This window comes from Monodon monoceros, unplaced genomic scaffold, assembly GCF_005190385.1.
Source record: "Monodon monoceros isolate NGI ecotype Baffin Bay Population unplaced genomic scaffold, NGI_Narwhal_1 Super_Scaffold_20, whole genome shotgun sequence".
In the NCBI taxonomy this organism is placed as follows: Eukaryota; Metazoa; Chordata; class Mammalia; order Artiodactyla; family Monodontidae; genus Monodon; species Monodon monoceros.
In genome coordinates, this window is record NW_021703777.1 from 100,751,938 (window position 1) to 100,765,827 (window position 13,890).

Genomic DNA, 13,890 nt, shown 5'->3' on the forward strand with positions numbered 1-13,890 from the left:
CTGGGCCTGCGCGTCTGGAGCCTGTGCTCTGCAACGGGAGAGGCCACAACAGTGAGAGGCCCGCGTACCGCAAAAAAAAAAAAAAAAGAAAGGATGCTCTTGAATATTTGCTGCTGTGTTTTCATTCTTGACAAGTATTTATTTTCCCTTCTCTCACCTCTTCTGGAGAAATCCTCCTGGGAGAGGCCCTAGACAGGGGCCAAGTGTTTGCTGATTTGAGCCACAAACACTTGACTCCAGGTCTTCCGTCTTTTGTTTTAATTGTGTGAGCTCTCTAGTTCATCCTCCCCCTGGGGACTCCCCTAAGGACCAATCTCTGTTCACCAGGGACCTGTGTCTGTGAACTTGGCAGCTGGGGTTCCATTGGCTTAATGCTTATCAGTATTCACAAGTCACAATGCAAATGAAAATTTAAAGCTACGGTATGAGTGTATCTTTCTCCCCCAAAGCCGTAGGCATTACCTCATATTGTTACAAATAACCATGGTGTGTTTTCAGGTAGAATTGCTATTTGATAAACTCAGGAGCAATCGCTTTTTATTTCGAAGAAAGCTGTCATTAGTCTCAAAAGATTTGACATTTACTCTAAATGAGTGAGTGGGGCTTGCATTTCTAAAACCCATGGCTTTAATACAAAGCTTTGGAAAGTGTATGCATGTTAATGATGGGTAAATCAGAGCTGAAGCTGTCCACTGAGTTTCTCCAAGGCTGTGTTTCTTTCACACTCATTCTTCCGTGTTTCCTGTGTGTTGACAAAGGTTCTTTTCCCCCTAAAACTCCACTCAGGGTCTTCTGATGAGTTCTTCTGAAACCCAACCTTGTCTTTTGTACTTCTGCGTTGTCTCTGCATAGTCCGGTCTTAGCAAGAACCTGCTAAGTTGGTTTAGCCAGAATCCCCCATCCTCCCGACCTGATCATCTTCTGATCGTGTTGCTCATCCCCCGGGTGGTTTGATCCCCCTGGCCTGCCATCAGCAGGAATCCTGAACCCCCCTCACCTCTGATGTCTCCTCTTAGTAACTTTCCATCCACCGATCCCCACCTGCTCCTCGGCTACAAATCCCCACTTGTCCGCCTTGTGTTCAGTTCTATGCTGAGGTGTCTTTTCCCCTTTGGTGATTGCAACTGAATAAAATCTGTCTTTACTGCTTTAACTACTGTCCGGGTTTTTCTTTGACTGTGTCTTCTGGTGACAGACGCCATGCTAGGGGTGCAGAAGTGAAGAAAGCAAAACCCCTGCCTTTGAAAAGCACAGCTTGGAGTTGGGAACCCTTTGCTATAATGATGACATAGAGCAGAATTTTCCAGAAACTCCCCAGCCGAGATTTCACTGCACATGGCCTGCTGTGTGCAAAAGGGATCAGCAAACTTCTGAAGGACCAGATAATAAACATTTTAGGCTTTGAGGGTCACATCAGTCTGTGTTGTACATTTCTTTTCATTTTTGCTTTGTGCATGTGTGTGTGTGTGTCTTGTTTTGTTTTTTACAATCTTTTAAAAATGTAAAAGCCCTTCTTAGCTCACAGACTGTACAAAAACCAGCTGATTGCCGGGTGTGATCTTTTAAGAAACTGAATTGACATCTTCAACCCTGATTTAATCATCATGAACGTGCGTACACTTTCCAAAGCTCCATGTAAAAATCACAGATGTTAGAAATTCAAGCCCCATTCACTTCTTTATAATAAATGTCAAATCTTCTGAGATTGTACCAAAACTGGCAGAGGCTGTGGACAAGGATGACCAGGACAAGTTACTGAACCTCCCAGAGCCTCAGTTCCCAGGTCTATAGAGCAGAGACCATTACACCTGGGAGGTTTAGTACCTAGCAAGGTGGGAGGGCTCAATTCCATCAGGAAGGGTAAGTGTCTGTACCCACCAGTAGAGACCCTGTGCTCAGTGAGCCGTCATTCCTGGGACTCAAGAGGCCAGAAATCGTTAAGAATATTGAGGAGAAGAATATTCACACAATAATCCACTTGCAGTTCCAGGAAAAGAAAAGGGAGGGAAGCAAGAACATGGGGCTCCACTATCATAACACACTCTTCTGCTCCCTGTCTGAGCCCTCATGCCGGGGGAGAGACAAGCACTCTAGGTGTTGTCAGGCATTTATCCCCGGTTGTCATGTTTGTCACGTGCTCCTCCGTAGGCTCCAGAAATCACATTTTCAGCTTCTTTGTTTTCTCTTACAGAGACATCAAGCCAGACAACATACTGCTGGATGAACACGGTAAGCCTGTTATGAACGCTTTCTAGAGACTATTTCAGTGGGAACTTCGAGGCTCTGGGAATTTGGTCCTGGTCCTGGTGAGTTGGATTTTAGGGTTGACTAGAAAGCCTTCTTTCGTTTCAATCTTGGTGAATGAGCACCTGTGTAAATTTCTGGTCTGTGTCCTGCTGCGGTGAGTTAAGTCCAACGTATTTGATGGTTTCATATCTAAAGACATCACCGTTCACGTCCTGGTGTGAGGACAACAGAGCAGAAATGGGAATGGGATACAAGGTTGGAAATCTCTGAGCCTCCCAGCACTGCTCTCCGACCTGTGAACCCGGGGCTTCAGGAATGTCACTCACCTCTCTAAGCCTCAATGTCATCTTCAGTAAAATGGGGAAAATGATACCCACCTTCCAGATTGTCATGGGATTCAAATGCGATAGGGTGTGCTTGGCAAGCTAGAAATCAGTAATCAGTAATCCTCTAAGCCTTCCCTCATCCAGGCTTCTCAAGCTTTTATGTGTGTACGGAGTGTGGGCATCTTCTTAAACTGATTCAGTGGAGTGAGGTGGACCTGGGATTCTACATTTATAACAGCTCCCAGTTGAGGCTGACACTGCTGGTCCATGGAGAAGGCTCCATGTCAGCGGCTCTCCAACTCTGGTCTTATCGGAATCCCCTGGGGGACTTGGTAAGAATCAGAGGCCAGACCCTGTCCTGTTTAGAGAACCTGGGCCTCTGTGTTCTGAGTCAGTCCCAGGGATGTGGTGCCCAGTCAAGTCAGGACAAGTCCAGGGCACAGCCCAGCAATGACTGACAGTCTCCTGCAGTCCATGCCAAAGGCAACTTTGCAGCCAACCATCATGGCAGTCTTGGAGACTAAATTCCCCGATGTTGCTTCAGGAACTCATCTCCCAAGGGCTTTCGGGGCTGTGGGCTGGAGTGAGCAGGTGGGGATTTTTCTGCTGTGCTGCTGAATCTTTCAGGGATGAGTCTGCCGTCTCATCTACATGGCTCCTCTGACCTACCTCCCCCACTCCCTCCCGCAGGCTGGGGCTGTGGCTCCAGCCCGAAGCCCCTCTAGGACTTGTGCATGTCACCAGTGTGTCTCAGGGAATCCTGCTTCGTTGTATAAACCCCTTGGTACAGGGAGACAGAGTGGGAGTGGTGGATGGGACCATCTGGGCTCCAGTCTCCTGCCAGAGGCTGAAACCAGCCCAAGTGCTTTGGGGCAGAGAGGTGAAATCCCTGTGCTCCCGAATGGAAGGTCAAGGATGACCTTAGGTTGCCAGGGGGAACCTGAGCAGAGCTGAGGCTGCAAATCAAGGTCCCCAGTTTGTATCTAAAAGGCAGGAACCCCAGACCTGGGTCTCAGCTGGTCCCCCAACTAGCTGTGTGTCTTCAGGCAAGTTGCAAAACAAGTAATACCGCCTTGCAGGGTGGCAGAGGTCTAAGACAAGATGGGGAGGATGAGCCACTGTCCCAGCACCAGGACATAAAGGTGCTCGGGAGGGCTTGTATTAGCTTATAGCTCTCAGCCTCTCCTGTCCCTTCTCTGCTCAGATCACAGAAGCAGGTGAGGTGGAGGGAGAAGAGGCACAGGCTGGGTGATGCAGGACCCCTGGCAGGGCTGTCCTGGAAACCAGGGGTGTGGAGGGCAGGGTTCTGGCTGGGATCCTCACAGCCCCAGCCTAGAGACTTGAGAGAGACTTTTGGACAAAGACCTTTCAGGCCCTGGGCAGCTTTCCAGAAGCAAAATCAAGGCAGGAACGCCAAGCAGTAGGAATAATTCAGCCGTTTCCTCTAGGATGAAATGAGACTCAGCAAGCCTGTGGGGTTAACCAGGGCCTGCCTGACGCCGTAGTTCCTGCCCGATGCTACAGCCTCGGGTCAGAGCTCACACAGCCTTCTCCGGGTTCCCTGGTTCCTGGGCTCCTGGATCTCCGTCCATCCCTTCCTACCTCCCTTTCTGTGCTCGTCCTCACCTCTCCCCCTCAGCCCTTTCCCACTTTCCTCCCAGATCTCCCCATCCTTCCCCACCTCCCGCATGCCTTACACAGTGTCCTGACCCTGCCCTCTGGCTTTGCAGCATCCCACACACTCCCCAAGGATTCGAACCCTCCTCTCTCTTCTCTAAGCTCCTTTTTCATCAAGCTTGCTGTCGAGACAGAGCACTGAACACTATTTCATACTAAGATGTGAATGGCTGATACCCTCCCCTCCATCAGCTTTAGCATCCAGTGAGTGCCTTTTCGGGCAGTGCAGAAGGAAAATCGGGAGCAGAGGATTCTCAAAAAACACAAATCTTCTCCCCTAGGAGAGAAGGACAAGAGAGGAGACTGGCTATGTTTTTCCTTCCCCTGATTTATGACAGGAGATAGATGCTCATCAGCTTTTCTTTCTTTTTTTCTTACTTAGTCATTGTTGCCTTTTTTCCCCCTCCAGCTTTATTGAGGTGTGATTGGCAAATAAAAACTGTGTATGTTTAGGTTGTACAATGTGATTTTTTAAAGGTGTACAACATGATGATTTAATACACATATACATTGTGAAATTAACAACACAAGGTAATGAACGTATCCAGCACCTCTTAAGGTTATGTTCTTATTGTGTGAGTGGTGAGAACATTTAAGATCTACCCTCTTAGCAAATTTCAACCACACAATACAGTATTATTAACTACTGTCACCATGCTGTACATTAGATCTCCTTACCCTGTTGTTAAATGCATTAAAAAAAAAAAAACAGCTTACAAAACAGATAACTATGTGTTTCTATTTAAAGAGTTTGCTGATTGATCTCATTAAGTGTTTTCTCAGAGAACAAGTTGGTTGCTGTGTTTACAGTGAGTTATAAGCATAATTAAATAAATGCATTCATATTTTATTCAAAATGTTCAAGATCTGCTGGTTAGACAAAATCCAAGGCTCTCACAGAAGCGTCTCTGCTCCCCCGGTGTCTGCTCTGCTTCCTGATCTTTCAGACTGGTTTTATCTCCTAGAATGGGCGCTAATTCTACTCTGAGATTTGGGGTCTCTTGGCTAGCAGCAAAAGCAGAGGGAGACCGTACCTGGAGGTAAAAAGAAGTTGAAGGAGGATGTAGCATCGTAGCACAGCGTGAGAGGAAGAGTTGAGAGTGCTTTAGGGCTGAGGGCAAAGTGCTCTAGGAAATGGGGAATTTAAAACTGTAGAGGGAAGGGGAAGGGATTGCATTCATTTTCTGTTGGTACAATAATGCTGGGTGATGAATAACCACATGAATTTAATGGCATAAACAAGAAGCATCCAGTTAGCTCACAGGCCTGTGGGGTTAAGCTCTTGTAGGCAGGGCTTGCTCCTAAGACTGAGGTCCTGCAGGGTCAGCCAGGCAGCTACGGTGACGTTGGCTGTGCTCACTCCCATGTCTGGGGGTCGCCTGGCTGCCAGCTGGTACACCGTGACCTTGGCTCATTGACTGGGCAAGTCGGCCCAGCTCCTCATGGCTCACCTTCTGGCAGGCCAGCCCTGTGTGACCTCGCGTGGCCATCGCAGAAACAGAGGCAGGGAAAGCCCAGTCACTTAAGCCACCACCTGCATCACATTTGCTGCCACCCCAGTGGGCAAAGCAACTCACAAGACCCAACCGGGTCGGGGTTGAGCACTGCCAAATGACATGGCGAAAGGAAGGATACAGAGGAGGAGGAACTGCGGAGATTAACGCAGTCATCCAGCAGATGGGCAGGTGGGGGGCTGGCCTTTAACACGTGGGAGCTTGACGTCCCCCAAAATGAGCAAAGAGCCGGGAGTCAGAGACAGAAGGGCAGTGCCTGCGTTTTGCCCTGAGTGTCTACTGAGGACCCTTGGTCAAAATGTACTGACCATATACTGTCAGCTTTCTTATCTGGGGTTTCACATTCTCGAATTGAACCAACCTCAGATGGCAAACATTCAGGGAAAAAAACTCCAGAAAGTTCCAAAAAGCAAAACTTGAATTTGCTGCTAGCTGACAACTATTTACATAACATACGCATTGTACTTACAACTATTTACATAGCATTTACATTGTATGAGGTATTTATAAGTAAAAAAAAAAAAAGTATATGGAAGGGTGTGCCCAGGTTATATGTAAATTGTACACCATTTTATACATGGGACTTGAGCATCCAAAGATTTGGGTATCAGTGGGGGTCCTGGAACCAATCCCCTGCAGATACGGAGGGACAACTGTAGCTCTGTCGTCTTCTGTATGCAGGAAAGTAATTCCTTCACTTTTGCAGACCTGCCATAAGCCAGGTGTTGTGACAGGCTATCCAAGGACACAGACCCCCTGTGGCCGAGGACATCGTGGTCTAGGGTGGCGCGTCTCAGCCACGGCTGCATATCACCCAGGAACCGTAAAAGGTGCCAATGCCAAGGTCCCACCCGCAGAGGCACTCACTTGACTCATCTCGCAGGAGAAAGTGCTGGGCGGGGTGTGGGGGGTGTGTGAACGTGGGGTTAAAGCTACCAGGTGGTAGCTTTAAGGTGTAGCCAGGGCTGAGGGAGGGACAGAAAAGTAAACAGGTGATTCTGACCCAGCAGGGTCAGTGCTGGGACGGGCAGGGGTGAGGCTGGGCCGGAGCAAAGGGGCGGGGAGGCGGGGGGGGGGGGGGGGGGAGGGAGGGCTTTCTGGATCCTCCCTCCAGGGTGTGGGCACCAGAGCATTTGGGAGCAGAGCCTTCCAGAGGGCAAAGGAGAAAGCTCCACTGGCCAGAGGACAGCAGGCTGTGAGGTGTAGAACTCATTCTTTTCTCAGGAACCTCGGGATGGGCGCTTGGGGATCAGAAACCTCACCTGGACCTTTAGTAACAGGTGACACAGCAGCCATGCCAGCAGAATGAATCTGTTTTCTCACTGTATCCCTAAACACCCCAGTGCCAGGATCCAGACAGCCAGGGACAGCTCCTGTGCCCCAGAACCCCTGAAATCATTCAGACTAGCCAGTCCTAAGCCTGCTTGCCCTGCCTTACCTGTTCCTTCCCACAGAAACCACCAGAAAGGCTATTGGCCACATTTCCTCCCTTCTCCCTCTGTCTCATGACTAACGCTAGTACTTCCCTGGGGGGACCCACATGGTGTGATGTGACCCCTCCTCTTAGGAACTGTGAATAACAAACTGTCTTTTCAATGGTAATTGTCTCCTAATCTGAGGACTTCACTTCTAATTTTCTATTAACAGGCTCTATTTCAGAGCACTCATTCACTGGACTTATTTCAAAGAATTTCCTCTCCATCTGTTGCTGACATATTTGTAGGCAAGTGTGATAAGTGTTCCCCAAAACGGCAGTGGCCAGCAGCAACACCCCCTTATCACTTGTCAAAACACTGTATGTGCTGTGACATCCCCCTCAGGAGACTCCAGGAAGTTAACAAATCAGGTGTGTGTTGATTCTGAAGCCTCAGATGCAGGGATTGGAGCAGCTGAGATGGAAGTGGGAAAAGCCACCCAGGCAAATTGGGGGGGTGGGGGTGGGCAGAGTTGTTTCTGCTAAGTCAGAGGGGCCAACAGTGTGTGTCATTATTCTAGACGAGTTTAAGGATAAAGCTTAGGAATGTGGCTTAAAGCTAGCCTGGAGTCCTTGGGAGGTTTGTAATGAGATTCTTTCTAAGACTGCTGGGAATGGAAGTGTCTAGCACAGTGTGATGTCTTAAAGTCCTGAAGACCCAAAGCAGGAATCTCTGAGGACCCCCAATAAATAGCCCCCTGTATTAGTTTCCTAGGGGTGCTGGAACAAAGTCCCGCAGATTGAGAGGCAATAAACAGCAGAGATGTATTGTCTCCCAGTCCTGGAGACTAGGAACCCGAGGTCAAGGTGTCCGCAGGGCTGTGCTCCCTCTGCAGGTGACAGGGAACGGTGTGTGTCATGTCTGTCTGCCAGCTTCTGGTTTGGAGACACGCATACATCTTTGACTTGAGACAGTGTAACTCCAGACTTCAAATGGCATTCTCCTTCTGCTTCCTTTCTGCTTCCAAACCTTGCCTGAGTGCATTTGAAAGGCAGAAGCTAAATCTTGTCCAGAACCCTAGCTGCAAGAGGGTCAGGACATGTGGTTTTTCTCTCTTTCTGGTCCTTATAATACAGGAGGCAGGAAAGAATGGAGTGGAAAAGGATGCTAGGTATCAAAATATAGTCTCTATCCCCGTGCCTCTCAGTCATTGCAAAGAGCAAATCATGGCTGAGAAAGTTTATAAAAACCTCCCTGTAAACCTAATTCACTGTGATTAGTATGATTGCATAAAATTGCATGCCAACACAGAGATGTGGAAGGGAAATGATTGATCAGGTAGCCATGGCTATGCTGCAGTAACTAATTAACCCAAAATCTCGTGACTTAACATTAAAAGCCACAGAAGTAGAGAAAAGGGGAAAGAAACTCAGAACTGTTGAGCCCTCTCAAAAGCCTTGGGGGAGGCGGTTTCCAAGCAGCATCATATCAAATAGGGTGTGAAGGCTGGGCAGGTTTTACGAAATCACAGTATATCCCGGGGGAAGGCGTTGAAACTCGTCTTGGGTGAGAGTTCCCCCGAATCTCAGCCTAGGAGCTCAAGAAATCCCACACGTGTTGCATTTCTTGTACCCTGCTATTGCTTGTTCACCCCCGCACAGGGGGAGCAGAGAGCACACAGATTTTTTTGGTTTTTTGAAGATTTATTTATTTATTATTTATTTATTTTATTTAGTTTTGGCTGCGTCAGTCTTAGTTGCGGCACGCAGGATCTTCATTGTGGTGCGCGGGCTTCTCTCTGGTTGTGGCATGCGGGTTTTCTCTTCTCTAGTTGTGGTGCACAGGCTCCAGGGTGTGTGGGCTCTGTAGCTGTGGTGCGTGGGGTCCAGAGCACGTGGGCCCTGTGGTTTGCAGCACACGGGCTCTCTAGTTGAGGCCCGTGAGTTCAGTAGTTGAGGCGCGCGCGGGCTTAGTTGCCCTGCGGCCTGTAGGATCTTAGTTCCCTGACCAGGGATCGAACCAGCATCCCCTGCATTGGAAGGGGGACACTGGACAACCAGGGAAGTCCCACACAGATTGTTTTGAAAGTCCTTCTTTCCCATCCCATGTCCAAGATAGGGGAGGAGGTCAAATCAAATAGAACAGAAGAAAATCAGAGGGTCATTCATTCTATATCAGGCAAAGGTGTGCCCCGAAACAGAGTCAATCTTTGGTTGAGGTAAAGCCAAATGAAGCCTGGATAAGCTGGTGCCCTGGAATTTGATTTGGTTTCTTTCTTTCTTTCTTTTCTTCTTCCTTCCCTCCTTCCTTTTCCCTCTCCTCATCCCCACTCTCTTTCTGCCGCTGTCCTGCAGTACATTCACTGTCATCTCCATGAAGGCAACAGGAAACAGTGCCCAGGATGTGTGATCCTGAGGGAAGTATCACAGCCAGGGTAGCATCACACTGACATCTTGGAAGTACAGATATTATTAGCAGTGAGAATGTGAGCCTGTCATGGGCGGGGCAGTTGGGTCTACAGCAAGGTTCTCATCCTCTTGGGCATCCAGCTGCGTCTTTTCAGCAGCACCACTGTGACCTCTGGCTTAGGCATGATGTAGACCCTGTAAACCAGCTAAGGTGGGGATAGATGTTCCCACGAGGCTTTACTCCAAATTCCAGGGAAACAAGGCAGAAAATAATGTGCGAGGAGATCATCTCTTACACATGGACCCCCCTGTCAGCCTAACTCCCAATCTAGTGCCCTCTGGTGGGCACTACCTTAGTACTCACTCCCAGGAATTCAGAGCCACGAATCCAATCTTGGCTTCCTGAGGACAGACCTAGAGAGAACTCACTCTGCAGTAAACAAAGCCTGCCGTTCGGTTGACTATCCCCTCCCAAGCAGACCCCATCTTTTCCTGGATTGTGGCCTTGTCGGTCCCAGTGAGAGCACTGCACTGCCCTCACTCATTTGGTGAATACCCACGCGGGTTTGGGGTTATTTCATTACAGGGGCTGAGAGGGGAGAAGGGAAGGGGGGTGGCATGGTGGAGCAGGAATAGACACTTGTGCAATGTAGCTGCAGAAGAAACAGATGAAAAGTCAGCAAAATTCAGGAAGGCTTTGGATGTTTTCTCCTGGAATATACAGGGAAGATGCAGGAATCAGTCTTCGAAGTAGGAGTCCCTGTTACTGGTAATACTGAGAAGATTCTCTGCATTGCCAGTTATACCCCAATGAGGGGACTGTGGATGGGACTTTAGCCCCGTGTAATCTCCATCATCCCACCCCCCAGTTCCATGACACAGGTAACTGGCACATCCTTAGTGTCTGCAGTTTCAAGCCCCCACCACCCATATGCACAGGTAGGAGGTGCTCATTAAATGATTGCTAAGTGAATGAAGAAATGAGTGAGAATTTTTCCAAGTCACATGGATGTCAAGTACTTTTGTACTCGGAAAATAGCCCAAGTTACAGGTCCTCGTGGTGCCAATCCTGACACTGGCACCAGTGATTACAAAAACCATGGAGAGGGTGGCTGAGTCCCATCAGCTGAGGTCCAGCTGAAAAAGTGACGTTGCTACAGTTTTAAAAGTCAAAAATTGAAATGTGAAGTGTTGTCAACTCCTGTAAATATCATGATAGCCTTAAGAAGTAAAGAATGAAAAAAGGTGATAGGATTGCCTACCATATTTCCTTCATTCAGTCTTTTGTTTGGTCAGTCGATCAGCCAGTCAACAAACACTTGATAAGTACCTTTTCCAGGTCAGGCCAGTGCTAAGGTACTGGGGACATAGAAATGAATGAGGGAGGATTCCTGGCCTCAAGGAGATGGACAAAGTGACAGATACAACATGGTGAATGCTAGCATGGGAATGACAGTAGAGGGGACTGTGGAGGTACGGGTCGGGGTCCAGAGGAGAAGCCTAAACTAGTCAGTCTGCCATGGATTAAATGTGTCTCCACCAAAATTCATGTTGAAGCCTTAACCCCCAGTGTGATGGTACTTGGAGTTGAGGCCTTTAGGAAGTAATTGGGTTTGGAAGAAGTCATAGGGTTGGAGCCCCCATGATGGGATTCGTGCCCTATAAGGGGATGAAGGGACCAGAGCTCTCTCTCTCTCCACCATGTGAGGATACAGCAAGAAAGCTGGCATGTAAACTAGGAAGAAGACCTTCACCAAGAACCCTACCATGCTGGCACCCTGATCTTGGACTTCCAGCTTCCAGGACTGTGAAGAATAAATGCTTGATGTTTACATCACTCAGTCTGTGGTAATCTGTTTTAGCAGCCCAAGCCAACTAAGACACACACACCCCTCGTGGTAGTAAGTCTCCTGTTAGTGGAAGCAAGCAAGCAAAGGTTAGATGTGCATCCAGCAGTAATATAACTCTCCAGCCAGGTTTTGAAGAATGAATGGAAATCTGCAAGGCAGAGGGGAGGAAAAAGCATTCCAAATGGTGTCAGAGTCTTGGAGGTGTGATGAATTTCCATGAGTTCAGAGAAAGGAGAGAAGCAGGGCTGGAGTTCAGGATTCATAAACAGGGCTGGGAGGATGATTATTGATTATTGATTCTCTCATTAAAACTTGTACTAACAGATCTCACACAGTATCCTGGGCTCCTTCTCTCCCTGAATTTTGAATGTTTTTAATTTACAGAAAACAAATAGCTGAAAAGTCAGTCCATATTTACACATTTTGTAGTAAATTTCCATCCTCCTTAGAAGGAACTCGGAGACCTCATATGGCACTAATTTTCACTTTCCCACATCTTGACTCAACCGTTAAAGGAGACACACCGGGAAGTTACAGCTCATCCACTCACGCGGTACAGAAACCAGAAGTGGAATTCTGCTGTCTGGCGCTCCTGTTGGACGTGAATTCCCTGTAGACTGGTCGGCTTCAGAGCTGCCCCAGATCCTCCACCCCAGAGGGCCGGAAGGAAGTAAGGGCTGGGCTGTGAGACTCAGCTCTGAAGGGGGCAGCGTGGGGCGGAGGGAAATGCCCGCCCCGGAAGAGGCTGGAGACAAACAGCTTCCCACGTATCAGCCGCTGACCGTGGATGAGTCACTGGTCTCTGGAGCTTCAGGCTACTCTTCTGTAAAAAACAGGGTAGCCATACCCCCCTGATAAGAGTACTTAAGGATTAAATGCGCTTCAGCACCAATTATGTACCAGTTATGCAACCCCAAACAACAGCAGCTTAAATAGATGGGGGATACATTGTTTTTCTCCCTCTTTATCAGTTTCCCTGCTTTGACTATTGCCCCTACAATCCATACACAAGCCAAAGTGATTCTAAAGTGAGTTGGCTTGTATCTCCTGATTCTAAAGTGAGTTGGATTGTATCTCTCTTTCTCAAAACCCTCTCACTTGGAGTAAAAGCCATCTGAGTCCCTTTCCCACTTTCTCTCTTTGGCCCCCTCGCTGGTCCCTTGCAGGGCCTTTGTGCTGCCCATTCCCTCTGCCATCACACTCCTCCCCCAGAAGTCCAATGGCTTGCTGCCTCTCTTCTTTGGGTCTTTGCTCAAAGGTCACATTCTCAGTCCCTATCTACCCTGTTTAATGCTTACAACTACCCTACAAGGTACTTATTAATATTAGAAGAATCAGAGGCTTATAGAGTGGAATAACCTGCCCAAATCTTATGGTAAGTGGCTACATCAATTAGGACACCAGCCGTGTGTGGCAAAGAACAGGGAGCCCAACTCAAATAGTCCTAAGCAATAAAGTGTTTGTTTTAGCTTGTATAGCTGAAGCCCAGTGGAATGTGGCTTCAGGCAGGATTCGCTCAGGCTTTGGCACCATTTCTCTGCCACCCTTGCAGCTCTGCCTTCTCCAAGGATAGGCTTCATCTTTAGCTTGTCTTTCTTTGTGGAAGCCAATGGCTTCTACAGTTCCTGGGGGGGCAGGAGGGTGGTTATATCCCCACATCACACTGGCCAAAGGCAGAGAATATCACTTTAGGTAGCTCCTGAAAAAAAAAGAAAGAAAACTCTTCATTTTCTGAATCCCTAGAAAATCATCTCCCCAGTTTTCATTGGCCCCAGTTGATTCATATGCCCAACCCTGAGCCAACTGTTAGAGCCAGAGGGTGAGGTTAGCCTGGCTGGCTGCAGCTGGAGCCACATGCCCCATTCCACAGCCAGATGTGCAGGGATGAGTAATTGCTGAGATAAGGGGATGTGAGTGGCCACAAACAACAGATGTCCCACACAGGAGCACAGCTGTTTGTTCTTGAGCAATCTGACTCTAAAGACTGTGTTCTTAACCACTGTGCTCTAAGCCCTTCAACCAGGGAAAGGACACCATCATGGTATGCAGGTGATGTGCTTCTATGCCTAGAAACACCAAAAGGCTCACTAGAAAAATTATCAAAATTAATAGCGGGTTGTGAAATTTAAGAGAGACATAATTGCTTTTCAAAGACTCACAAAATTTTTTTTTAACGAAACAGAAGTAGTTTTCTCTTTGGTAAAAGTCTAGTCTCTCCTCCATTGACATTTACTGTGACCCAAGCTGCTTCTACTTTGTTGCTTCTCATCTGTGTGGCCCAAAATATCCCCCCAAGTCCACATAACAGGTGACAGAATGGGGGGGGAGTAGTGGAGGGAAGGAGGGAATTCTCATTCCCTTTAAGGAAATATCCTGAAAGTTGCAAATATCATTCTGTTCATATCCCATTGGTCAGAACCTTGTCACATGACCAGCTGCAAGGGGGTCTGGGA

The 13,890-nt window shown here is 48.1% G+C and overlaps 1 protein-coding gene across 1 annotated transcript in view; it reads left to right on the forward strand.

The window, feature by feature from the left end:
• Nucleotides 1-13,890, forward strand: part of STK32B (serine/threonine kinase 32B) — a 349,859-nt gene that overhangs the window by 275,543 nt on the left and 60,426 nt on the right. Inside the window, exon 5 of the mRNA XM_029234880.1 lies at nucleotides 2,192-2,229. Coding sequence (XP_029090713.1) covers nucleotides 2,192-2,229 — 38 coding nt within the window. The remainder of the gene's footprint in view (nucleotides 1-2,191; nucleotides 2,230-13,890) is intronic.